Below are 27,779 nucleotides of genomic sequence, written 5' to 3'. Positions count from 1 at the left end.
GGAAAAACAAATGGGTCAATTATACACCTGTAATCATTTTGGGGGTCTGCATTACTCGTCTCCATTTGTTATCTTAACAGAAACAGTGAGAAAAAAAATGTCCCCAATCCCCCCTCCCCCTTAGGATAACCCTTTAGTACTATTCTTAGAAGCTGTTTACACCATGATACTCAAACACTCAACCAATAGCAACTCATCTCATCAAATGTCAAGCCATCTCACTCATTACTCCACTCGTACTCTTCATGCCTTTTTTCTGAGAAGCCTTTGATATTCTATTCTCGCTCTTCGCAGAGAAATAGAATTAGACTGGGGTTGACATTTAAAAATGAGAGATAGGAAGCGGGTAGTTAAGGAAAGAGAAAAAAGGCTTTTATCATCAGCCTAATCCTTTAGTGGCAATACAACAGTCATTTTTCCTGGAAAGTCTGCGCCTCCTGCTGCCGATGGGAGCTTTACTCAAAATGTGTCCGTATTATCAATGCCACACCGCCTCCGAAAGGTCACTAGCTCAGGCACTGAGAAAAGATTACCTGTATGCTTGATTCTTTTTTCAATTGGAAGAAAAAGTTCTCAAGGCCCCTCTGGAAAGATACAATACAGCCAAGTCTTCCGGCCTATTAATATTTTAGACTAACTATAAAGGATAAAGAGGTAAAATGATTCACAAAATAAAAGATTGCAGAAGCAGAAAAAGGAAAGAGAGCGGTTGAATTCCCTGCCTGAATGCATCTAGATGGTTCCCTCCCACCTCTGGCTAGAAATATGCAGACAGACATTTGCATTATTATTGAATTATCTGCCTAACCTTCTCCTTCACACTCGTGTCAATTGAAGCTGCTGTGGTAAACGCATAAACTTAAGCAAATCGCTTCTACTTTTGGTAATATATGAGCAAAAATACAAATGTATACCCGCATTGTCCAACATGCTTAAACACAATGTATCATTCACACTTACATGCAAACCCTTGCACAACATCTACTGCTTTTAAACATTGGAAACAATCATTGCTTAGGTGCCTTTAACACAAATGTTTAATATTATGTTGGTAAATGTAAAATGTGTTCTTAAACATCCTGTTTTTTGAAAAACACCACAGTACTTGTACAGTATAGTCTCCACATTTCAAATTGTGCTTGATGCATACTTTAAGAAACTCAAGGCTCTGCGTATGCTTTACACCAGTGGTTCTCAACTGGTGTGTCGTGATCCAAAAGTGGGTCGCAGAAGAGTGAGTGAAGACATTTTTTGAAAAAAAAACAATTTATCTTTCTTTTTTTCCCCGAAAAAAGTCAACTTTTATTTTGAAGGCTGATTTTCTAACGCTGTGCATGCAGTCGGCGTTGGACTGGAAGTACCGGAGACCATAAACGGTTTTGAAAACTTCTGTCACGTTACGTAGTGATCATCTTCTCAATAAAACATCTTTGCTGATGTTTTTTCGAGTCTTCTGGCCAATCAGAATCAAGATTTTTGCCGGAAGTCCCCACGGAGAATAACTTTGCGGTATAACTATTCTTTACCATGAGTACAACTTCAGATAAAAATGAACACATAATGAAATATGACCCCCGGTTTGATGACTGACAGGTCACAGAACAATAGAGAGGCGAAGTCACGCACATCTACTTTATTTCGGAAAAATAATGTATTGAAGTCAATGGAGAGAGAAAACGTATCTTTCGATCCCGTTTGAATTGTGCCATGAATTACACATATGTTTGTCAATCTTAAAAAATCATTTCCATGTCAAGTCACAGTTTGTCGTAAAACTGTTGAAATATAAGACTATGAAAAATACGCAACTAGAAATACTACAAATCCCAGAGTCGCGTAAGTGATATCACAATTGTTTTCCTCTACTAAGAGATAGATTATATCTATATGGCGCTGACATTAACTATCTACACCAGAGGTGCCCAGTACGTCGACCGCGGGCGACCGGGCAATGCTGGTAGACCGCGAGTCATTCATTAAAATAATAAAAATCAAGCTCCGTTAAAATAGACAAAACAGGTTTTGATCCCTCCTCCCTTGTCCTCCCTGCCACTTAATTCAGGAGTTTACTTAATTGACAGAAAAAGCGACCTATCGCTTTGCAGTCTGTTAACTCAGAATACAAAGCGATATAACATCAGTCAAGTGCCGGGTAGTGATGGGAATTCCGGCTCTGCAGTGTGCGAAAAAGTACACGTCCCACCGTCCGGGACGTGTTATTTACAATATCGGACAAGTAGATCTTTCAATTGACTTGTCCGGCGGACAAGTGACGTTTTTCGCCCCGATTTATTGACAAATTATTGATACATTCAGTTTACAAAAGGCAGAACTCATTCGCAAATTGTCCGTGTCCGCCATTGTTCGTTTAGAAATGTTAGTTTCGGTTCTGCTTGTCGATTCCTAAGGAAATGCATCTCGCCGCTTCTGTACAGTTAGACGGGGGCGGGGCGGGAAGTGTAGCACCGTGGCAGGGTTGGGAAGCAAAACTCGGTTCCGAGTAGGAACAAATAACAATTGTCCGGTACCGGGATTAATAAGAGTTGTGAGGACAGGAGGCCGAGCCCCGCGGACTGCAGCTCTCTCTCTATGCTCCGTATCAGCTGATCGCTGCATGGTGCAGCTCAGCGTCTCTCTCTCTCTCTCTCTCTCTCTCTCTCTCTCTCTCTCTCTTTCTACACACAGCGGATCTGCTGCCCGTTAACAGCCTCATCTTTGTCAAACTTTCTTATGTTCTCTCTCTAACACGTAATGAAGGTTATTACGCGTTTTAGCTCCTGTGTTGTTAATATTGACCACCATTTCCTTTATGAAGTGAAGCAGCCTCCCTGTCTGTGTCCTCGCGCTGTCCTCACATCCCCGGACCCCCAGGCTCGGAGGAGCACAGGGATGTCAGTATTGTTTATGAAGCAGGGTATAGAAAGTACATTATTGAAATGCTATTTATACTATTTATTAACTTTTACAAACAGTGAGTAGCTGGGCAGCTGCAGCATGTGTATTGCAGGACATGTGTAAGCGTGCAAGTGTCTTTGAGTTGTAGAAAAGCGCTAGGCCTATAGGCTATAAATATAATAATAATAATAATAATAACTTTATTTGTATAGCACCTTTCATACAGGGGATTGCAGTTCAAAGTGCTTTACATCAGTAAAAAATAAGACATAACATCTGTGTAAAACAAGCAGCAAGAGCAAAGCATAAAGTGGGATAAAATAATTAAAAATAAAACCATGGGGAATAAAACAGAGAAATAGTGCAATGTCAATCACAGAGAATAGTGCAGTATAATAGTGTAAAATCAGTAAAATGCTTTGGTAAAGAGATAGGTTTTAAGCTGCCTTTTAAAAATGCCTAATGTATTGGCTTCCCTAATATTGTTGGGTAACATGTTCCACAGTTTTGGGGCGTAGTTTACAAAGGCTGCATCACCGATCTTCTTTTATGACTCTTTCTGGTGACCTCTAATAGACCTGCATCTGATGATCGCAGTGTTCTGGCAGGTGTGTAGTTCATTAGAGAGTCAGCAATGTAGCTGGGTCCTTGTCCATTTTTAGAGCCTTGTATATGAGGAGAAGTACCTTAAAATCAATTCTAAAAGTTACAGGAAGCCAGTGTAGAGTAGCTAAGATAGGACTAACGTGTTCCCTCCTTTTGGTATTCGTAAGTAGTCTAGCTGCAGAGTTTTGAATGAGCTGGAGTCTTTGTACATTCTCAAACTGCACCACTTAGAACTAACTAAACAATGCAGAGATTATTTTTATATAATTGTATTCAATAACCGTAAGAAATTCAACAGTATGAAGTGATTTGTAAATAGGAATACAGATTTGACTTAATGTTTTCATAAATATATTTTTCTCCCAGTTTGTCATGGGACTGATTTACCCTCTCCAAGAACCGGAATCGAGAACCGAAAATAACCAGAATCGAAAAGCAGAACCGGAATCGTTAAAATCCAAACAATACCCAACCCTATGTGTGATGCAGTAAAATGTTACCGCTCACTTACGTTAGCGGTGTTGTAAAAACTGTGGGAAAATGTAAAAAATACGATGAGGAAGAAGATTCCAGTGGCCCCAATTTTTGTCAATTCTGGACAAGTGAAAAATGTATTCGGACAAGTAAATTGCCAAACTCACTTGTCCATGGACAAGTACTCTCTAAAAACTTTTTCTCACACTGGTGAGCCGGATCATTTGGCTCGGCTCACCAAGAAGAGCCGGCTCTTTCGGTTCCCAAAGAGCTCTTCAGTTTACCACATATTATACCTTTTATAATTAAATCAAATGCCATGTCTCATTTCGCTCCATTTGCTCTTTCCAGCGCAGGGGGCTGATTCTGTGAGCTGCAGCTGACCACGCCCCCCTGCAGGAGAGGGGAGCGTGCTCTGAGATCAGCTGCTAGGCTGCAGCAATTGTGCTACTTTGTGCACATTGTGCAAGCAACGATGTTTTCAAATCTGTAATCAAAAAGCTCCTCAAAAACACTATCGAAGCAGTTCCTGCCTTTGTTACGTTAGTTCAAACAGTAACAACGGACTACTTTTCTTAGCGGATGCATGTCAATTTAAATCAATACATAAAACTATTTTTTAAATCTAAATCCATAAAAGCATTTCAATTAATATTGGGAGTCATGTCGTTACTTTGTTGAGAATGTGGCCATGTGTAATAAGCGGGATAATGTGCACATTGCAGATTGCATAATGTGCCTTCATGCCGATCTAGATCCCTCCGCAAACAAAACAAAAAAACGGCTCGTTCGCGGGCGAGAGCCGGCTCCCGTCGTTCACTTGAGAGAGAGAGAGAGAGAGGTTAACATGCCATTTTAGTTTTATGTATTCATGTATTTGTTTCTGTTCAAGAACCCAAATAGAGTTGTTGTAGTTATCCCATGTATACATAACACGTGTTATTCAGCTCCTTGCAATTTGGGATTTTATTTTTGGTTGGTAGACCTCGGTGAGCTGGTCATTTCAAAAGTAGCCCACCGGCCCAAAAAGTGTGGGCACCCCTGATCTACACTGAACAAAAATATAAACGCAACACTTTTGTTTTTGCTCCCATTTTTCATGTTAGGGTAATGTTGTCGTCCATAACATACACCTGCCCAAACCATAACCACACCACCACCATGGGCCACTCGATTCACAACATTACCCTAACCCTACCCCTCACACCAGATACTGACTGGTTTTCGGACCCCCTCAGACCCCCCCAATAAAGGAAAACTGCACGTTTCAGAGTGGCCTTTTATTGTGGCCAGCGTAAGGCACACCTGTGCAATAATCATGCTGTCTAATCAGCATCTTGATATGCCACACCTGTGAGGTGGGATGGATTATCTCGGCAAAGGAGAAGTGCTCACTATCACAGATTCTTTCAGATTTGTGAACAATATTTGAGAGAAATGGTTATTTTGTGTATATAGAAAATGTTTTAGATCTTTGAGTTCATCTCATGAAAAATGGGAGCAAAAACAAAAGTGTTGCGTTTATATTTTTGTTCAGTGTAAATGGCGCTGGCTAAGATAAGATAACTTTAACAAGATGTCTGTGTGCTTAGTACCAGGTTGTTATCATACCAGCAATGGGTCTAAAATGGCATAAAATATTATTAATATGTCGGGTAGTAATAGATGTATTTATTTTCTTCTCAGAGTGTACCAGAATGCGTAGTTTATATGTTAGTATTTCTAAAAATCTCCTTGGGGAGAATCCCCCCAGACCCCCCTGCTGGGGTTAGGTTTTCAGCATGTGTGCCTTTTTATGTTATACAGTTCAGCTTTGATTCCATCATCTCATTAAACCTTTTTTAAAAGCATACTTTAGTTCTGTGAAGGGATATAAGGGCTATATGTACTGTACTTCACTTGAATTAATATTGTATGCTGAAAAGCGTATATATTACAGCACAATGTTCTGTTGATTAGATTTGAGTGGTTCAACATTTTGGGTCGCGATTTATTGAAAAAATAAAAAATGGGTCCGGAGGCCTGACCAGTTGAGAACCACTGCTTTACACTATGCAACATCTCTATCCGTCCTTTGTGTTTTTTGTAATATTATTTTTAAAATGTACAACAGTAATCTCTAAAAAGTGACCAGCTTCAGAAAAACTCACAATTTGATGAACAGCTGCTACAGCTCGACATTCTTTTGCATGGTTGAGATGGTAACAATTGTAATAAGAGAAACAGTGTGTCTAGAAGTACTGTGAATACTCAAGATAGAAGTCTTATAAAGTATTGGAATATAAAACCAATAAACTGCAAACTGTATACCTAAAAAGCTGAAAAGCCGGATGCCTTGAAGCAACACAGGCGATTCAAGAGCAAGAGGCGATTGGAGATGAAGATTAAACGTTTGATTGAATGTATTATACAGCACATGGTGTGTGGGAGAGGTGTTAGGGGACGTCTCTGTACCACTGGTTGTATGAAGAGGTGAAGATGAAGAGATGGAGGTGGGTGGAACACATTGTGGTTGGTAAACAGGGCCAAAACAGGAAAGCGTGGGCCCACCTGACAATCACCTCGCAGCCTGTACAATGTTTCCACGCTGCAGAAAATAGGGTTAGCTCCGCGTGAGCAATTCTGAGAAAGCAATTAGTCGCTTTTATCTGTGTCCTGAGGAAAGCAAATGTGTGTCTGGATTAATGCCTTTTAAGGTCACAGTTTGCCTTATACGGAAATAAACACAATGCTAATGTTATTGCGCAGTATACCTTGAGCAGTTTTGTGTAGGAACAACTTTTTCTAGGTCTGGGCAATACGGAGAAAAGCTAATAAAAGCTGATATTTTAACCAATATTGATATTGCGGCAATATTGTACTGTTGGTACTTTCACAAAATATCTACACAATGAGATTTTTGACAAATAATCAACAATGCAAATATGCAATATTACTATATCATACGATTTCACAACATTGACATATTTCTCAGAACTTATTCTTTCTACTATTACCGTGTGGAAAGAAACAAACTACCTACCATGATTTCCTTATTGACAAGTTTAATGAATAGTTATTAATGTAAAAGGAACATTTGTTTTTTTGATTTTGCTGTTGACTGTTCCAGTTTGAACAATATTTCTGTTAGCATCACAAAGCAAAATGCAATGCAACATTTCATGTAGCCATTAAAAGGTTGTTGGAATCGCGACATCTTTAAGAATTGGTATTAGTTTGATTCCACATATTCTGTAGCACTTAGCATGCCAAAATATCATTGGTAAACGTACGTGGACTACTTGTTCTTTGTCGCTTAATGAGGGTACATTTGTAGGACAGCACAGGTTGTGTATTTCCGGTGATGTTACTAAGCAGATGGCATTTCCTCTGAAGGGTTGACCTTAAAATATAGCAATCTGTAAGTGGGTTTCAAAAACATGGGTTACACAGTGCTTTATTTAGCCCAATCTGCATTAATCTGATTTCACAAAAGAAGATTAGTGTAACCCCCTGACCTAAGTGAGGACTTAAATGGAACAATGAAACTTTAGGGGAAATTATATATTTATATAGTATGTATAATATCAGTAATGTTGTAGACCAGGGGTGGGGAACCTTTTTCCTCTCAAGGGCCATTTCAATTTTTTCAACATCCTCCGAGGGCCGTACAAATTATTGACGTCTGCTTAAAAAACAAAAATCACAGCCCATTCATTTGGCCTTTGTTTCATGCTGTGCAAAGAAAAAGCAACCTCTTAATCCAGATATCTTACCATGACTCGCGCATGCACGTGCACGGTTGTGGCATGACCACCAAAACAGAAAGATATGGACATGTGAACATGATGTAAGTGGGGGGGGGGGTACCTAACCTCCTCCAGGGGGGTCCGGACCGGGGCATGTTTCCCCGGGAAGATTTTTTTTTTTAAATGTTGAAGCTGAAAGCATCAATCTGGTGCACTTAAGAGATCTATGGATACATCTCTCAACACCCATATAAAAACAGAACTGTAAGCAGATTTTATTTTTCTTTATGGATATTTTACAAATCACTCCCCTTTCAAACTGTATTCTTGTTTATTAATAACAACTTTTTTTTACTGTCATATTATTTTATACCAGTTTACTTTATTCTTTTATTTTTTTATAACTATAATGATCATATAAAGATGTGCCTTTACCTCACTGGTTGTAGAAAAAGCTTCTTATATTCGTTAGCATAGCTAGCTAACCAGATGCTAATAACAACAAAGTTATTGACTGTATGATCAGTATGAGAGATGAACAGATCGCCACCGGGCCTTCAACTAAAGATGCAGACACGCAGAAACTGCAGCATGTGTACGGCTCCTTATCGGTACTGCAGTTTCTGAAGTGCTGGAGCGGCGTGGCGTTCTGGTGCTCTACGTCAGAACTGCACCCCTGTCAGACGAGACATATACCACGTGATGACACGTTAGGCTCATGTTGTGTTCAAGGACCCTGACCTGGCCCGGAAAAACAGGCACTCGCTTGTTTATTATTTTGCGGTCTAGATTTCTTTAATTTTTTTCTTTTTTGCATGTGTTTATAAATTACCTCGAGGGCCGTACCAAATGGTCTCGCGGTCCGTATACGGCCCGGAGGCCGGAGGTTCCCCACCCCTGTTGTAGACAATCGGATGTTGTAAAAGAAATAGACAATAACCCCAAGCACAAACAGATAAACGGATTTTGCCGGTCTAAAAAACGCAAATATTTTTTAAGAGCATTATTTTGATATGAATGTCTAATAGATATTTTCAATGATAATGTAAATAATGTTGATAATATCTGTATAGATCATATATTTATGTTCCTAATTGTGCAACCCTAGTTATTTACACCTAACTGATATAGCAAGAAGAAGACCATCTAAAAAGAACCAAGTCCTCAACTGTAGCATCTGACATTGCTTCCCAAATGGCCTGAAGAACAAACCTAACAAACTATAAAGTAAAAAAGATGGCCACTGTTCACAGCAGCCAGTGTTAATGAATTGCTAGGTTAATGCTCAAGCAAGAGGTGGTAATACAAGCACAGATTCATGGCTCTGTAATGAAAGTCTCAGATTAAAGTGACTCAGAATGTCATGTATTGTAGCTTCCATGCTGGGGTACAGGCAGAGAGCGAGAGCAGTGAGTCAGCCTCATGCTGAAATCAGAGAAACCACAAGAATGTAACAGCTTCTGTTATTATCCCTCCCCGCTGCCCGATAGCCTGCCCCAGGAAATAGCAGGAAGCAAACGACTGCTCTCATACACTTTCTTGTTCTCATCTCACACACACAGTTTCTCTCAGGGACACACACACACACACACACACACACACACACACACACACACACACACACACACACACACACACACACACACACACACACACACACACACACACACACACACACACACACACACACACACACACACACACACACACACACACACACACACACACACACACACACACACACACACACACACACACACACACACACACACACACACACACACACACACACACACACACACACACACACACGTTTTTGAAGAGAGACTCAGACGCGTAGAAACATCTAGACCGGTGCAGGACAAGAGCTGTACTTAACAAGCATGGCAGACGCACAATAAAATAGATCAATGGATTGAAATGTGACACTGACACGTGTTGTGTTACCGATCAATGCTTTAAATAGACACTTAGAAATTGTGTTAGTTACTTTATAATATCTATCTATTTTTCTACAAAGAAGGTCTGAGATTAATCATATCCCGACAACCAGTTCAAAGTTATTTTTACCAATGATAAAACTATTTGGTGATATCTTGTGGAGTCGTTCTTACTTTCCTATGCAATTTCCCCCTTCTTTGCCACTGTCAACCGGCTAACAGTTGCTGGTCTTATTCGCACATGAATTACATGGATGGAGGCTGTTGCATAATTTACTAAAGAGGGCCGATGTTTACATTTTAAACAAACCTTTTAGCTAGCTAGATAACCACTTGATTAGGGCGGTGGTGGCGAAGTCGATAGGGACTTGGCATGGCAACTGGAAGGTCACCAGTTCATGTCCCGGCAAGACCAAGTGCTACTGAGGTGTCCCTGAGCAAGGCACCGTTCCCCACACTGCTCCCCGGGCGCCGTTCAAAATGGCAGCACACTGCTCCTAACACTAGGATGGGTCAAATGCAGAGAAACAATTTCCCCACGAGGGATTAATAAAAGTTCATCTTATCTTACTTTTTTTGGCTACAAGATCAATCTGTCTTAAAGGTCCCATGTCATGCTTTTCCGGTTATTACCCGTCCCCTTGTGTGTTATGTAGCTTTTTCTGCATGTAAACGGTCTGCAAAGTCACAAACCTTCCTCACACACACACTCACTCAGCCCCGCGGATTTCTCAGCCTGAGCACACACACAAACTCAGTGTGTGTGTGTGTGTGTGTGTGTGTGTGTGTGTGTGTGTGTGTGTGTGTGTGTGTGTGTGTGTGTGTGTGTGTGTACACGCTGAGTTCAGGCTGAGTCTCGCTGTCTCACAGACCTCACGTAGCAACCAGGAAACGACACCAGTAATAGAGCTCACACTGTCCGCTCCTCACAGCAGCAAGCCCCACAACGTCCCACCAACACGGCACCCAGAGCCCACGCAGCATTCTCATCTGGTTGTCATTACTGGTGTCATTTCCTGGTTGCTAACAAACGCCATTGTAACACATGATCACTGATGTTCCGCTGTAACGGTGGTGGACTCATCAGAACAGAGTGGGCGAGCTGACCAATCAGAGCACAGTGGGCTCACAGGGAGGGGGGGGGGGCAGGATCTCCAACAAGCCGTTTAGGACAAAGAGTGAATACACATACTATACAGAGATGCTGTATGAGAAACCAATGTGAGTTTGGAACATTGAACAATGTAAATCTATTCTAGTAGACCTCAACAATGGAATTATGATCAGTAGAAATGGCCATGACATGGGACCTTTAAACAAGCTTACGTTTTTCTTCTTTTACTCTCACCAATTAGCTGCAGTCCTGTTAGCATCAATGGACGGCTAATGTTAGCTTGCCATGGTTAGCCGACTTGTTATGCTATAGTTATTGCAGTAGTTACATCAGTGAAAGTTAACAAACTGCTTTATCTATAAATGTATGGGTTTAAGGTAATCAAGAAATTCTCTGACATGAATATTTAAATATAAATGTGCAATTTCTTTATACAATAGTTTTTTTTTTTTAATATCCTTATTAATAGGCTTTTAATTAGAAATGTCAAGCAAATGATCAAGCCCTAACCCCTCACACAAAAGCACTCTCAATATATCTCTGCAACCGGTAATTAACTATTGAACTTGTAAAAATAAATATAGTATATGAAAGCATCATCCCTATCCTCAGGCTGTGAGTTAAAGTTGAGAAAGGTTAGGCCCTGGTGTCACTGGAGAGCACAGGGAGGTGCATGTGATTTTTAGTGTGTGTGATCCAAGATCACATTGGTGGACACACCCACCAAAAAAGCATGCCCATCAGCCTTTGTAACCAGATATATGTACGCATGTTGTTGATCCCTTCACTCTTGCTATCCACATCACAGTGACGACACTCACAGCCTCCACCTCCATTCAGCACAAGTCTGTTGATTAAAACAAACAAAACTATAGAAGCTACCAACACCTTTGTCTTTGTGCTGATCATATAAACTAGGAATTGAGGACAATAACGTGAAAATAAAGGAGGACCTGAGGGCTATATAGAAAAGTAGAGGAATTGGAACTGGTACGAAATAATAAAAACAGCAGCACTGAAGTTTTTTTAAGAGTGCTCTTTATGTTCCTGTTTGAGTTGGATATGGAATCCCTTTGCACTTCCTCTACACATTTCCAAGCTAAACAAGCAACGGATTAAACAAGGTTTCACCGTGTAAACTGTTCCAGCAATAACCCTGTCAAGTGTCAACATAAAGTACACTGCAATGACCATGCAAGTGTCTCTCACTAGAGGTTAGAAACAGGTTCCATAGACAGGTATTGGATAGGGAATTGAATCAATTTACGTTAGTAAGCCTATATTTGTGGTTAAACCAAACAGATCACATCTTAACCTCAGAGATAAAAAAATAATTAACCTGGCTAATTCTCATCAGGGGGACACGGCAGAATAAGGAGTTCAATCCATATTTGGCTCTGACCCACTGTTCTTAAGCAACTGTGTCCTTTGACCTCTCGAGGTATTCAAGGCTCTTTAAGCAGCTGTTTTAAAGGCAGACCTGAGGATCACACACACGTAAAAGGCACATGGCAATATGTCTAGAACCCATTGCTGGTCAAATTGCAAAACACCTTTAGGAAATGGTGTGTGTAAATGTTCGTAGAAAGGCATGTGTTGCTCCATTTCGGGGGATACTGGGAAGGATGATAGTGGTGGAAAGGACAAGCCAAAACACGCACTGGAGCATAACTCTTGAGTAAAGAGTGAGGAGCCAGCTGTACTCACATACCTGAGGGGTGTGGGGGTGGGGGTGGGACTGCAGTGGAGAGGAGTCCTCTCTTACAGAAGGGGGAAGTTGAGGTATAATCATCCAGTTATAGCTTAATAATATGACAAGGAGCAGTGGCAAGCCCGTAGGAAGTACGTTAGGTATTGAAGCACATTTTGGGACAGTTGCCAAATGATGGTTCTACAACTCTGACGCCATTGGTCCCAAAATTCCTTCTTCCATTCCTTTTTGACTTACATTGGGAAAGAGAACTTCTAGTTAAATCGACCACAGTTAAAATACTGGAATAGCCTCTATATGAATGATTAGATCCTAAAAGCTGTAAAAGTAGCTAAGAGCTGAAGCAAGAGTTATTTTCTTTTAAGGAGAATTATTCATAGGAATAAAAGGGGCCCCGACTCCAATGCTGTGTCTCGTTCTCTTTACACATCCAGGAACAGTGGTAGTTGGAATGGACTGATCTTATTATCTTACCCCAATTCCACGGGTGAACCAAATAAACAAAAAATGCAATTCCTTGCTTTAGAATATTATGTATCAGAACTTTGCATACTAGCATTGGTATACAAATGCCTGTATGAAGTGATATTATACCAATAAAGCCCAACTTGTAATTCTGCTTCACCGATTGATTTCAATTTGTGACCCCCAAGTCCCATGTGGTTTGCCCACTTGGCCAGCCAACCTTGCCTTCCATTCATCAATTTATCTGCAGGATTGCTGCAACCACCCTTGTAATATCCGGTGTTCATCAATGATCATGTAAATCCTTTAATGTCTTTACGGCGCTGTCGTAATCCAACCTCTGCAAGGCTAGCTGAGTCTCACAGCCCCAAAACCTTAATCTAGCTAGCTCTGTCTCCCGGCGCTGTCAGCATAATCTAGCCGTGCATTTTTCTGAAACTGGGTTAGAACACACAAGTGACTCATAATAGGGCAGATACCGATGATGAATTACAACAGGTATGTAGAGCCACTATTCATGTCGCCAAGGCCTAAAGGCTTGTGGACTAGTGGAGTAAAAAGTCAATCCCTCTTAATAAATCTGAACATTTTGAGCTCTTTTGGTAAAGTAGGTCTTGGAAAAATATTGACCCAGTTGTCTTTCGAAAAAAATTAAACTTCTACACTCTGAAAAGTAGAGAGCTAGTTCGTAAGATCTCCAAGATGCCGTAGACTACATTTAAATATGATGATGTTCTCTACTAATTTGACCACATCTATAACAAATTTAAGAGACAAAGAAGTTATTAGTATACATTTCAGTTAAAACATTTTTTAGTTTTAAGATTTGTTATGGCCATAACATAACATGGTATAATAAGACCTTATTCTGCTACACCTAATAATAAGGGTGTTAAAAGTATGTCTATACATCACAATTCTCTCAGGTGTTGTCTGAATCCTGTATTTAACAAGCAGTTACAAAGCATTTATCTGGGTGTGTGCGTGCATGTCCTCTCATGGCTGGATTACATGCCGTTTCAGCTAATCAAACCATTATGATTGCCCACTACTCCACCATTACCATATTATGCAGTTTCATCTGATTAGCTATGCATGATCCAGATATTAAACTGGGCAGAGAGAGAGAGAAAGGGAGGAGATGGAAGAGGTGACCCTGATCTGATGAAAATACGTCAAGAGTGAAATCTTAAAATGGAACAGACTGAGAGCAAAAACCATGACAAACTCACGTTCCATGAAAAAAAGTTCTACGGAGTGTGACGCATGACATAACATGACACAACAAGACCCTTCTGAACATTAAGCGTGAATGATCACTGGGATCCATAGGACAATGCTACCACTGTCCAACTGTGAATACATTTAGTTTATTCTTGTGTTAAATAACGTTTTCTCCCTGCTTGAATTTAAGCCATAGACAACCAACTCACAAGGCCACTGATATTTTTGACCCAGTGTTAACTGGCAGGAACATTTATATTTTTAGTCTGGGCTTAAAATGCACCGTCTTATCTGAACATTCAGGTCTTCCCCTCTGTTTTAATAAATTATATAGAGTATACGATGCTAAAAGCCTGACCATGCACTAGGGCTGCTGCACAATCAATCAAAAATGTTATCGAAGTTGCAATATGCAATACCGTATGCACATTTCTGGCAATATATATGTAAAAATGTCCATGAACAATTGTGGCCCCCAAATGGTATTCTACAGACAGAAGTGATAATAATTACCATTCCTGTGTTTATCGACAATCATACAACAATTGCAATATCAGTCAAAGTAATCACAATAGTTATGTTTTCAAGATTGTGAAGCACTTAAATGATACAAGTATTATTTACCAATCAAAACTCACATGTCACTATTAATATGGCGTCAATTGCTTTTTCATGTTATGGGGCTATCCACCAAGGCACCTTCGTCCCGGAGTTCTGAAGCAATGTTATCGTGACGTGCACATGGTAAACCCAGCTGTGTTTGGGGCTTGGGAGACTCTTTTTTTCATTTTAGAGTTGTGCCATATCTGCCCCAGCAACAGACCACTAACTACCTGCCTTTCTGGGAGCTATCCGGGAGGATATTATGTGAATGAATGGTTCACTTAAGGATTGCCAGTCAGTACTGTAGCTCAGGTTGCTGATAGTGATCTAAGGCTAATACCCGCCTGTGGCGAAACGGTTTTCCACCGTGCCGAATTACACCTATTTGTTAAGTATGGCAGATGAATTTCGACTCCCATTTCAGATATTGGCAGTCATTTCTCATCATGTAATTACCGATGCAAGATGCACAAGATTCGAGGAAAACGCTGGCACAAATCGCCAGTAACTTGGCAACGGTTGGGTCGGTGTGCAGCCACTGTTAACAGAAATGGCCGAACTCTGTCTATCAATGGCTCTGCTTACTGCGCTTCACAACTGCAAATAGGACTGTGAGCCTTCCAAAGGGTTATAATAGAATAGGCAGGCAGCTGGTCCCCTTGGTTAAACATGAACAGGCTGCTCTTTGACAGGGCTGTCACCAACAGTCAGCGTAGGTCACACACAGCCAGCCTGGGCTCACTCTAATAGAGAGGCGGGTCTTATTAGGGACCCTAAAAGGTAGGTAAGTACCACTCAATTTTGAAACACTCACAAGTTATACCTTTTATCGAGCAATATCAGCAGGTTTGTGAGGTTTTAAACATAGAAAAACCAAGTAAAAAAAGGCATTATTCATCATCATTAGGATTCACGTAATATTCATCCAAATTACTGGTGTTTATTTTCAAACTTTAACACGGAAAAAAGGGGAACAATAAGCATGTCCATCTTGGTGTTATGTTTCCGTCCCTGCCAATTGGAGCTGTTAATAAATAGTTGTGACTAATGCCATCATTTGTCCCAGAAATAAGTTTGTATCAGTTTTTGTTGAAAGAAGCTTTTAAAACCAAGTCAGACACAAATGTATGAGGTGAAAAAAGACAACTTGGTAACTAGCATCGACAAAGAGAACAAAAACTCCATTATGGTGACACAAGTGAAAGGGAATTAATAACAAAAGTTTTTTTCACAGCTCTTCTGGCAATGGATCCAAGCCATCTAATGTAAGATGCGCAAATGCTAGCATCTTTGAAGGCTGATAATGTATCTTGCCTGCAGCACACAGCCAGCCGTCTTCTCGCCAACACAGTCAGTTGGCACCAATACTAAGCTGTCAGCACTACTGAGCAGCACCATGCTGAAAGGTAGGGTGTGTCCTTTTTTTAAATAGAGGCTAACCAGACATCAGGTGTCAGGCGAGAGAAAAAGGAAGAGTCGAAAACTCAAAGCGAAGATGTCAGAAGAAATTGAAAGGAGGAAGTGTTGAAAAGGCAGAAAATCAGAGACAGAAACTGAGGGTCACGGGCCACAAAGAAAATCTAAAATATCTTGCGTACAAAGAAACGGTATTCCCCTACTAAAATCAAGTTATTGTGTCAAACATAGGATCTTTATGCACATAATATCCTATACATTATCTAACATTCTGATCTCATAGCCCATCCCATAGTGTATACACATCTCAGCCTTTCAAACTAGAACAATGGTTGACCTTTGACTACTTTGCTGTGTGGGCTGGTTTATGATGTTTAACTAGGAGAATGTCATCTGTATGCATCTTTTCCACAGGCACAAGCCAAACATGGACACATCTGGAATACTGGCAAGATGATCAATTGGCGGTTAGAGGTCGCCAAATTGGGTATGAATTTGGTGCACCTCATACCTTACCGCATTAACGCTTCTCAGTCAGAAATCCTTTAATATTACCAGGGGGAAATTGGTCGAAACAACCTAATGCTCGCACCCATAAACCAAAGTATTAAAAAAAGAGAGAGTACTGCCAATATAACTGAAATATTTAACAATGTTTCTCACTAAATAGCTACGCAGGTTCTAGTTCCAACAATAGAATATATCATGAAGTGATGCATAAGAAAATAAAATCTAATGATCACCATAAACATGTGTATGACTGTAGCATCTATAGACAAAGGGGCAAGATGTTCTCTGTCTGTTTTCCATTTGTAGTCCAAGTAGTATTTACCAATTACGTTTGAGTGAGGTTTGTGTTGACAGCAAAGAACGAATTGACCAAAATTATATCTCAAAATCATTGTTTTTTTTTTTTTTTTTTTAAATCTGCATTGAAAGATAACACAATCTGGTCTTGAACAAACTCTCAACTCCAACAACATTTTTGCTTCTCGTGTCGCTTATTGGACAGTAAACAATGACTGGCTCACAGAAGAGGAAGTCTTGGCCCAAATATGCAGATATCCACCGGCTAAATCGGAACCTGCCAAATATTGGCTGTTGTACTTTAACGTCTAAACACCTATTGACAAAAGGTGGTTTAGATTGTCAGATACAGCAGGCAATGTTGACCAATAGCTTCTCAAACTGCAAGCTGTGTTCCAAGAGTAAGGATCATTTCAATTGCTGGACACAAACATAAGGGTATATTAAATGTTGTTTCCAAACAATATCCATGGTTCAATTGAGCAAGTTACATAGGGATTTGGTGAGACTATCAACAACCAATTTGCTCCCATTGGACCCCACTGACCTTTGCAAGCAGGTGCTGATGATCCCCATTACCCCAACTACACCTGTGTCTCCTCTGTCTTCCAGTATCCCTATCCCTTCCTCTCACTTTTACAATCTGTTTTCTCTCTATGTTACACACACACACACACTTTTGCTGTACACCAAAGGGATGGCAGGTTCAGGTGCGCTGCTCAAGTAAACCAGGGCCATTGCCACAGGCAATTTAATCCTCACCAGCTGAGTCCATCCTCTCCTACAACTCAAGGCTTCTTTATTGGGGAACGCAAATAATTGAACAGTTAAATCCAGGATACTCATCAGCACACCATAATAATTTATAATATACAAATAAATATGAAATGAAACTAAACTTTGCTGTCTATTTTTAGTGAAGTTTAAGTGTAGCCTTTATTAAAAAAAATCTTGACTCTTCTATCTTTACTCTTGCCGAGCCAAACATCCACTGTTGCAAAATAATACTCACTACCACAGCTTAGAATGGTGTCCCAGCTTAGATCTGGTGCCAGATCCCCCCCCCCCCCCTCACTCTTAGGGCTGCTGATTTTAGAGAAAACTGAACCCAGCTAATGGACTTCATTCACAAGTCCTTCCTCTGCTGCACCTTGCGGAGATCCCATTCAGAACCAATCGTTTTGCAGTTGAGATGGAGAAAAGGGAAGAAAGAGCCAAGGAGGGAGGGAAAGAGGCTAGACAAAGTGGACAGAGCAGGGTCCATATGATCTCGGCAGCAGACTGGCGAGCAGCAGGCGGCGGAGGAACCGACTGCGACCCAAAAGATGTGGCACGGATGGTGGAGGATTACGTCATCGAAAAAAAAGGAGGACGCTTCATCACAGCAAACCATCACATCTATTACTTCACACCACATAGTTCAGCAAACATTTGTCGTTTTTCATCATTAAGGTTGCAAAAAAAGGGATAATGATTGATGCATATGCAACAAAAAGAAGGGTCACAAAAAACAGCTTATCCATATATGTATGGGCCCTCTCGTGGGACATTTCTAGAATGTGACATGATGAGAGGTTGTGACCAACGGTGGTTTACCCATAATTTAACAATGAATGACAAAACCCTGCATGGATTTTATTCGAAGCATCTGTTTTGGCTATATCTATGGGGTAAAATAAACATATTCGCCCCGTCAAACAACACTACCGAGCGAATCACTCAATAAGCACTAATGAATAGCTTTTAGATACGATAAAGGAATGCCCTCTTTAAAGCCACATAACACAACCGACGCCGCGCTAGTTCCATTCAACGCCAACTGGACTCTGTCATTAAAGGGCTTATTGTACTGTATAATGAATTAGCTATTAAGGGCCTATTTAACTAAATTATATTGCCGAGTGAAGTTTTATTAATCCAATTAAACTATAAATGCATACCAATACTGCGCGCAATGCATTAGCGACTGTTTTGCAGCTCAAGTAAGCAGCGAGATATTGAATGGGCTCAGGAGCAGCTAGCTAACAAGCAAGCTACACAACCTCTGGCTACTAACGTTATGGAATAAAATGTATATTTTGTTTCTTTTTGAGAGGTCCAACTTTAGCAGACATACGTGTAATGCTAAAACGGGACATTTTTAGAAGCCTTGTTCCAATGTTTGTTCGCAATAAAGCCCGTTTTAGCTCTGCAGGGAGCAACTTGGATAAAAGTGACAGCGCTAAGCTAACGTGTGCTAGCTAACGTCAGCTGGCTGTAGAAGCTGGTGGCCTGTGAATGGGTCTTTCTTACCGTCATAAACTGCTCCAGGGGCGTCCAGTTTTTAAGGAATATATGTTTTGCCTTATGAGGAAATGTTTTGTGAATGGGCGATATAGCCCGAACATCCAAGATCAGTTGACCCGCTGCCGATGAAACCCGAGCATCATCACTATCACCGTCTTCATCAGTACTGGGAGTCCGGCGCTGCTTCACACACATCCATCCAGCAGAGCGGGGCCTCCACCGGGCTCGACCATGCGACTGGCTGGGCGACGACGGATAATCCACAAAACAGGAGCCCCCGCAGTAACCATTGGCTAGACACGGCGACTAGCAGTCATTTCAGGTCGACAGAATGCAAAATATATTCCCACGGATACGTCAAATTGAAGAAAATATGTTCACCGAAAAGGTAACAATTGAACAACTTGAATCGTAAAATCACAAAATAAGCAAATGTTCCGTTCCTGACTTTCCTAACATGAGCCTCTCCGTTGTTGTCAGCGTCCCCTGGTCTCTGCAGCTGCTTTGCCTGCCTGCCTTGCAGCACAGCAGCGATCAGCAGAGCGACGTAATGGCGCAAACCGAGGGCACAGGGGCGGGGCCACAGAGAGGGAGGCGCGCTGTTTGTTTCTGAACGCACCCAGGTAGATCTGTGCCAGAATATAATCCTAAATATTCACACATTTAAATCCATTGAGACCCTTTAAAAAGATCACAATGATAGTTATTGATTTTGTTAAAAATCAAAACATGTGCATTATTTGACCACTGGTATTAAGAGCAGCAAAAGTATATAACCTGGTGTATAGAATGTTACTTTATCTTAATATGCTCAGCAACATATATTTGTACATTCAATTATGTTGCAGCGCATGTAAATTATGTGTATTTTATTGCAGATTGAAGAAATTATTTAGTTTTTCCACATGATGTATAAATAAAAAAATAAAACCTGTGCTCCCCTGATCTGAACACTAACGCACTAGTCCACTGCGCCACAGCCTCCCTTCTTAATATGTTTGTGAATAGCTCAAAAGATACATAACAATACAGTCAAAAATAATTGCATTGTTAAAGACACCAGAATGGAATTTTATTAGAAAAATAAAGGATTTCATGTTTAAAAAAATGACTTGAATTCCATCTGAGTCTTGTCCTTACATGAAACCTTTTTCAGAAGTCATTGTATGACTTTCGGTCATCGCAGTTATTATGAAAATACCTTTTTTTGTTTGTCCTCATTCACTTCAAGTCCAAGCTTGTTCATTCAGACCATATGAATCTGTAGCCCTGTCATTGGACACTGTGAAAGAAAGACAGAAATAAACTAAAGTAAGTGAGAGCGTGGTAATGTGGGCTGTACTGACCTCAAGTGGCTTGCAAAAGAAATAGCCTACAAAGCAGCTAACAATGGCCCATTATACAGTAACACTGTTGGGCATACAATGGAGTGAGCAGATGAAGCGGAGTGCTGAAAACAAGACAATGAGCCCAGTGTTGGTGATTTGCATATCCCAAAAGCCACCTTGTACTCGGGGGAATGATGCAGTACTGTAGACCTAAAAACCCACTCTGTTTTTTTTTTAGCTATGGTTTTATTGTTTATTTCTTTACTAGGATTTAAATATAGTATGACCTAATGATAAAAGGGTTTCCTTCGGGGGGAAATGTCTTTTTTGACATGTTGGGGGAAGAATTTACTTGAAGAATGCAGGGTGCCAAGGCCCACAGTGTGCTGCATAATCACAGATCTGGAACAAATGATGCATCTTGCTCAAAGGCACGTCAGAAAACACTAAACCCTAGCTGTCCTGATTTAGGAACAGTCACTCATCTCCACCACTGAATGCTTTTCATATCCAGATGTTGTCATAATATGCTTCTTCTAGTTTTGATTCCTTGACCCTTTAAAGAAAAACAGTGGATCCCACTTAGTGCTTCTAAGGCAGAGTACCTCAGGACAATGATGTAAAACGTCAGTGTGTGTCTATGTACAACACTATTCATTATATGCGTTTATATTTAGCTCAGTCCACAGGGTACTAGATTGGAACTGTAATTAAAACAGCAGCGTATCTGAACCTTGTTAATATGCAGACAGACGACCTAAGGGGACTCGGGTGCTATATGATGAGTTCTGAGGCTCAATAAGCTGCATATTAAGATTATTATCGCTAAACAAATTAGCGACGGCCATGCAAATCATGTGAGAGTACATCCAGTGTTACCCTCTTTAAATGTTATTTGAGGCCTGACCGTGAGAGGAATACAATAATGCTGCTGCACAGTGAACTCAATTAACAGGAATAATAGATGGTAATAGAGCACAGGAAAGACATACAAATATTGCATTTCTTGTAGATTAACTCCATTTTCATGATGTCTTCTTTAATTATGCATATTATTTAATTTATTATTATAATTTATTTTATTTTGTTTGCATAAAATGACTTTTCTCATCTCATGATCGTTTTCTCTCTTGATCTCTCTTACTCTTACTCTACCCTTAAAAGAAAAACAAAATGAATGGTATATCTGTTTCAATGTATCGAAGATAATATATATTCAAGAATGTCTCTATATGTGATAGTTAACGTATCTTCACCTGTCCAGTTATGGCATAAAGGGGCCCTTTAATGCAAATGTTCAGAGTTCATACATGTATTTTTTGCCTCTACTGTGACAAGTTTAATTGCTTTAATGTTGAAAAAGCTCTTTATTTTTCTCATACTGTCTGTGCTGCAGCACCTCTTTTCACCCTCTGTCTCAAACCAGAGCCCAGTCTGCTCACATAAAGAATCACAATAGGGCTCCTTTAATAGTACAGATCTTCTACCTTTATGTAAGAATCCAACATATCCCCCCCCCTGCCATTCATTGTGGAACTACAGGATGCTTCTGGTTATTCAACACAAGTCACTAACAATGCCATTTCTCTGCAGGCAGTTCAAACATTGAGCTGAGCTGCTAAACACTTCCAACTAAAGAGCAAATCCTTGAGTTTGTTTAGAAAGGTGGGCCAATGATGAAGATCTGCAGACTGAAACCTCTGGTGTTGCATTGACGTCACTGGTACTTTTTCATTTACAAAGCCATGTTGGATAAACTACCATCTTATATCTGCTCCCTGATCTCTCTGCAAATTGAAAGTACTTATTGCCTGAGATCGCATGCTGTGGTTTTATTAAATGTGCCAAGTGCTAGGACTGTCTTAGGGAAGAAAGCTTTTAGATGTGCAGCTCCACTAACATGGAACAGTCTGCAAAAAGAATGGAAAATTACCAAGCTAGTACCACTACATGTTTTTAAAGCTCAGTTGGATGCTACAAAATCAGATGTTGTTGGTACCTGTACATGTGATTAAATATGTAAATTGTAATCCCTGTACATTTTGCTGTATGATGTCCTTTTGTTGTTCTGTTGTTTATGTTTGTATGTCTTCTTGTGGAACCTACTGCTGCAGGTCTCCCTTGAAAAAGAGATCATTGATCTCAATGGGATTTTACCTGGATAAATAAAGGTTTTGAATTTAATTGAATTGACGTGTAAAGAGTTCAATTTTGAGAACAGATCAACTGATTCTAGAATGAGAAGAGAAAAACAAAGGGCTAATCTTATTTGAAAAATGCAATGTCTGGAAACAATGTCCCCGCCGCTGAGTAATCCGCAGAGGTCCAAGGGTTATGGATAATCCCGTGGTCAGAGCATTGTTTCTGAGAGGACATGTTGAGTTTTTTTATATATATCTTTTTTATGCAGGGAATCGAAAAACACAAAAATGACCCTGATTTTAATGGGAAATCTTGCAAATGGATGTCTCAAACCTGGCAAAAAACGAACTAAACTAAACATGCATGATTAGAAACAAGTGCAAGCATGTTTTATTTTTTTCAAATATGGTTTGCTCGACCTGTTTTGCAACTCTTATCATTTCCAGGTTCTAACTATAATATCTAGAGCCAAATTAGACCCCATTATGCGTGACAAAGAATCTTTACATGCCTAGTAAACAACATATTGCATCACATGCTCTGAATAGGGTTCAAAAATGTTTATTGGTACAGTGGAAAACATTTCAATCTAGCTTTTGTTTCATAGAAACAGTGGACACCTCAGCACATGTGGGATGGAGTATTCAATATAAAATAAATTAAAAACCTATTGGCCAGGGTTTTTTGTTTTTTTTCATTACAGCTTCAGGTGACATCCATTCCCGCCTCCCAGTTATTTTCAAGCGTTCTCCTCCACCAGCAGTTTGAGGATCCCCTGCCTCCTGGCTGTGTACGGAGTCTGTTTGAGCTGAAGGAGGTTGGCAGGAAACAAGTTCCCACTGGGAGCGTACATCTCCACTCCCTTCTGCCCCATCAGGGAGCGCAGCGTCTGGTTTCTGGACAGCATCTTATCGTAAAACTCCACCCCTCCTTGGGCGTAAACGCGTGACACTCCTGCCGCTCTCCGGTCCGAGCTGTTGTCAATCCAGCTGCGCACCGAATCAGAGGCCAGGAAGAAGGACACGGCCCCAATTCCCAACGCCAGAATGTTCACACCACAGCGGAACAACAGAGGCCCAGTGTGAAGCCCAAACAGCTGCTTCATTAGCACACTGTACACCCAAACCCCCCCCAGGCAGACTGGGGCGACAGCGGCGTTCAAGACGGGGCCCGCGGACTGCAAGCGGGCCACTTCACGTGCTATGGCGAACTTCTGCGCATCGAGGGACAGCACCAGCGCCTCCTGTAGAGCAGAGCCGACCTCGCTGCTCCAGTCCACCGCTTTGCCGTCGATGAAGATGGTGCGGTTGGTGATTCCTTTCGAGTCATCCAACGTGCTGTTGAAATTGGCCGGGATGCCAATTTGTGCCCCGGCAGGAAGCCAAGGGACCCCAGCGCCAACAGGATGGAACCCATAGGAGGCGAAGGCGGAGAAATTGTCAGGTGAGCTGATACCGTAGTCCTTTAACACCTATGAATGACAACATTGGAATTTTGTGTTCAAAAAGCAATTATTTGTACATTATAATGCAATAAAGGTCATTTTACTGCCACTAGGCGTGCCGCAATAAAGAAAATAACAAAAGGATCCCCGTTAGGAATCCATTGTTTTTATTTGTCATTTGTTTTACCCGCAGAGGTTAACTTATCTCCAAAATAAACAGACCCAGTGTTGGAAAACATTTAAAAAAAAAGGAATAAAGTAGTTTTGAGATTAAAATTTGATGAAGTCGCTAAAATGTTCTTAGCTTGTTTCCTGATGACAAGTTGTAAAATAGTGTAGCCCCCAGATATGGCTAGAAACCGGAAGAAATGTAAGTTTCCTTTCCGTAATATCCATCCATTACAGGCAACCAAAAACGCACCATACCTTTGTTTAAAATGATAGTATAGAATAATGTTAGGATACACTTATTTAATAAGATATATCACATGGATGTAGTAATCTTTAGACATTTTCACGTGGAAATGTGATATTATATCTTTAATATTGTAGATCGCACAAAGTCTTAATGTATTGTTTTGTGAATTAAATATTTTGAGTGCTTTGTGATTAAATATTACAAAATGTAATTAAACCGCTCATCATTGTGAGTGCTTAAATTTATTGAAATAAAGGTTTGTATATCTATGTTGTACTAGCATCAACTGACATAACAGTAATTGCTTGATTGTTGATTTTAATAGTTCAACAGTTGGCATTACAGGGAACTTCTAGATGTAATCGTCTTTAACATCTGCACCATTTGCAACTAATTGTACCATTGTGCTTAAGTTGACATCTTCTGTTATTGATTGTTATCTTGGAGATGAATTGGACAACTCTCCTACCTGCTGGAAAACATCCTGGAGCTTTTCAGACATGGTGACCGGCTCTCCTTTGGACCAGGCCTGATAGAGCTGCCGGTAGGTCATGTCGGGGAACATGTGGTAGAACATGTTGGCGCCAAAGACCCCCCCACAGCTCGTGATGAGCAGCGGAGTCCTGTACTTCTGGAGAAGCACCGCATACTTGAGAATACGATACGCCATGTCGCCTCTTAGCTTTCAACTGATTTTGTGTCAGTTATGTTCTGCAGACTTCAGCAGGAGGCATCTGTGAAGGAGGTAGACCACATGTGTATGAGTAAAGAGCTGCGTGTTTTGATGGATATGCTAATTTAATACAATAGAAAGTAGGGCTTCAGAAATATTCAAATTTCTCTCGATTTTAGCTCCCCACAATTTTATGAACTAAGATATTGATAATTTAAATGTGTGCTCCGCTCGTAGAAAACGTTCATGTTGTACTCCAGTGAAGAACAGTTTTATACAACATATGGCATGACAACGATTTGTACATTAGCATGAATGTACGAAGTGTAACATCAGAGGAGTGCTCTGATTTAATAAATGACATTTTATTAAATATTTTGTACTTAAAATCAATTACCTGAAAATAAAAACTCAAGTAAGATACATACAAATTCAACTAAAGAACAACACTTACTGTAACTTAATGCAGCACCTTCACCCTATAGAGCAAAATGGTGCAGTCAGTGTTGTTCTTTAGTCGTATTTTGAGCTTAACTTGATTTGACTTTACTTTTATTTTCATGCAGCGTCATATTTCTACTCCATTACAATTATATGACAGCTATATTTACTTCAAAAATCCTTTAGTTACTTTACAAATGTGGTTTTTAACATATAAATCACATGGTTTAACACGTACATAATTGTTAAAATTATATTTCATACAAAAACATTTAATTGTTCTAACTTTTCATGTGAGAATATTTGCTGATTTCCCATGAAATTATTTAATATATTAATGTATTTGTTTTATTTTAAGGTATGTACTTTTGTAACTTGGAATTCTGGGAAATTGTGACAGCATTTTACACTTTCTGTTTTTTTACAAACCCATGAGATCTACCTCAACCATTTACACCAGTACAATCCTGCTTTTACATTCATGCACGAGTAACATTAACCTAATAATATACTACATATTAGTATAACAGTTATAAGGGGCATTTTCTGCATCTTTCCTTTAAGGATCTGGTTATTAAAGTGTCAAATGTTGCTAGCAGCAGTGGCGAATTAAAGATAGCATTACACCCCTTACAAACGATTAGTTATAGCGATTTAACGTGTCTAAAAACATGAGAAAACACCAGAAACAAGCCCCAGGTGTACTGTAAACCCACTGTTATGCTACAAAATCACAAATGTAGCGTTACATTGCAAAGTAACCTTAGCTTACTATCTTCATAATGATGTGCTTTAACGGCAGCTCACTAAATGCAAGCCCAAAAGGCTATAACATAACATGTAATGTATTTATAGCATACAAACAATGTCTTATTTACACTCACATGTTCTCCACATCTTTGCAAGGGCAGCTGACAGGTTACATGATGATAGAAAATCCCACCAGTAAAGCGGTTTAGCTGTCGTAACGGTGCTGCACGACAGTTTTACGACAGTGGATCTTTAAGTAAACTACGCTCTTGTTGATGTATTTAAAGGCCTTTTTACTAGCGTCCATGAGCTTTCAGACAGCTGTATTCACACAGAGAATAATGCAGAATAATGAATAAGATACATTAAAATAAATGATAGATTTATTGTTATGTGAATTAGAATCAAATGAATATTGATATTTGTTTATGTTTGAGCATTAAATCCTAGCACCAGTAATGAAAAACTAATGACCATTGATATGAAGGCATTGTAAATAAATAGGGATTTAGTTGTAAAAGATTAACTGGATTTGGTAAGGGAATGATCTTTTCATGTAAACCACATATTCATATGTAGGTTATGATTTTAAAAAGAACCTGGACATGCATGGGCTGAAGGAGAAAGGAGAAGTTCACATTGAACACCAGAGCCTCATTCTCTCACAATCTGAATGCCCAAGAGTTTCCATTGTAAAGGTTTAAAGGAAGAAGAACTAGCCGCAACTATTTAAATCTCTGCTTAGTCATGCTTGCATGTGCTGCTGACGTTTTTCACGTGATGTAAATTTAGGATCAGTCTAACATGCCTCAACAAAGTCATTGTCCTTCAATCCAAATACATGTAAACTGTTTATGAGAGCACAGTTATAAAATCATGCTGATGGCACATTGCGAAATGTAGGCCTATGTCTGACCTCGAGATGAATTTTAAAACTTTTTGGAGGTAATACAAAGTTGAACTTTAACTTTCTAATGAGGCGGTTGTCATCCAAAAATGAGATTAAGGAACCACATTCTTGATTTGTTCAGTCAAATTGAAGTTGCCTTCGTCTTTTTTAAATTGATTCCAATGGGAACAGAGCGCCTAACCTGAGACATTGTGCTTTTTGATTATGGATAAAGCACGGAGTTTAGATAAGTGAATATTGTACCTCAATCGCAATTTTGTGATGAGTACATTTTTGAATAATGATGAAAACTGAAATGTTCAGGAAAAAACTAAAAAAATCTCATTTAGTGTTGGTTCATCAGTATTTGTATTATTATTTATAGTTGTATATTATATTAAATAATAAATAAAACATTTAAATAA

At 39.9% G+C, this 27,779-nt stretch overlaps 2 protein-coding genes across 2 annotated transcripts in view; both read right to left on the bottom strand.

Moving 5' to 3' along the window:
* The window catches only part of ptpn4a (protein tyrosine phosphatase non-receptor type 4a), a 95,625-nt gene extending 75,829 nt beyond the window's left edge, over positions 1 to 19,796 (bottom strand). The window contains 1 exon segment of the mRNA XM_034109726.2: positions 19,276 to 19,796. The gene's annotated coding sequence lies outside the window, so the exon portion shown is untranslated.
* A 3,285-nt stretch (positions 19,797 to 23,081) lies between these two features.
* Positions 23,082 to 26,681, bottom strand: tmem177 (transmembrane protein 177). The gene is made up of 3 exons (XM_034110130.2): positions 26,600 to 26,681; positions 25,071 to 25,335; positions 23,082 to 24,210 (listed from the first exon to the last, which is right to left on the bottom strand). Exons 2-3 carry the CDS (start codon positions 25,269 to 25,271, stop codon positions 23,479 to 23,481), a joined length of 933 nt encoding a protein of 310 aa, XP_033966021.1. The 5' UTR covers positions 25,272 to 25,335; positions 26,600 to 26,681; the 3' UTR covers positions 23,082 to 23,478.
* Positions 26,682 to 27,779: the final 1,098 nt, after the last annotated feature.

The sequence above is a fragment of the Pseudochaenichthys georgianus genome, chromosome 21 (assembly GCF_902827115.2).
Source record: "Pseudochaenichthys georgianus chromosome 21, fPseGeo1.2, whole genome shotgun sequence".
Taxonomy (NCBI): Eukaryota; Metazoa; Chordata; class Actinopteri; order Perciformes; family Channichthyidae; genus Pseudochaenichthys; species Pseudochaenichthys georgianus.
This window is presented reverse-complemented; position numbering and strand designations above follow the sequence as displayed.

What these genes read in the sequence shown, in the direction of transcription:
- tmem177 (XM_034110130.2), bottom strand. Translation starts at nt 25,271, where the DNA reads ATGGCGTATCGTATTCTCAAGTATGCGGTGCTTCTCCAGAAGTACAGG. An exon ending in TCCAGGATGTTTTCCAGCAG is followed by an intron (nt 24,211 to 25,070) that starts GTAGGAGAGTTG and finishes TGTCATTCATAG; the next exon opens with GTGTTAAAGGACTACGGTAT.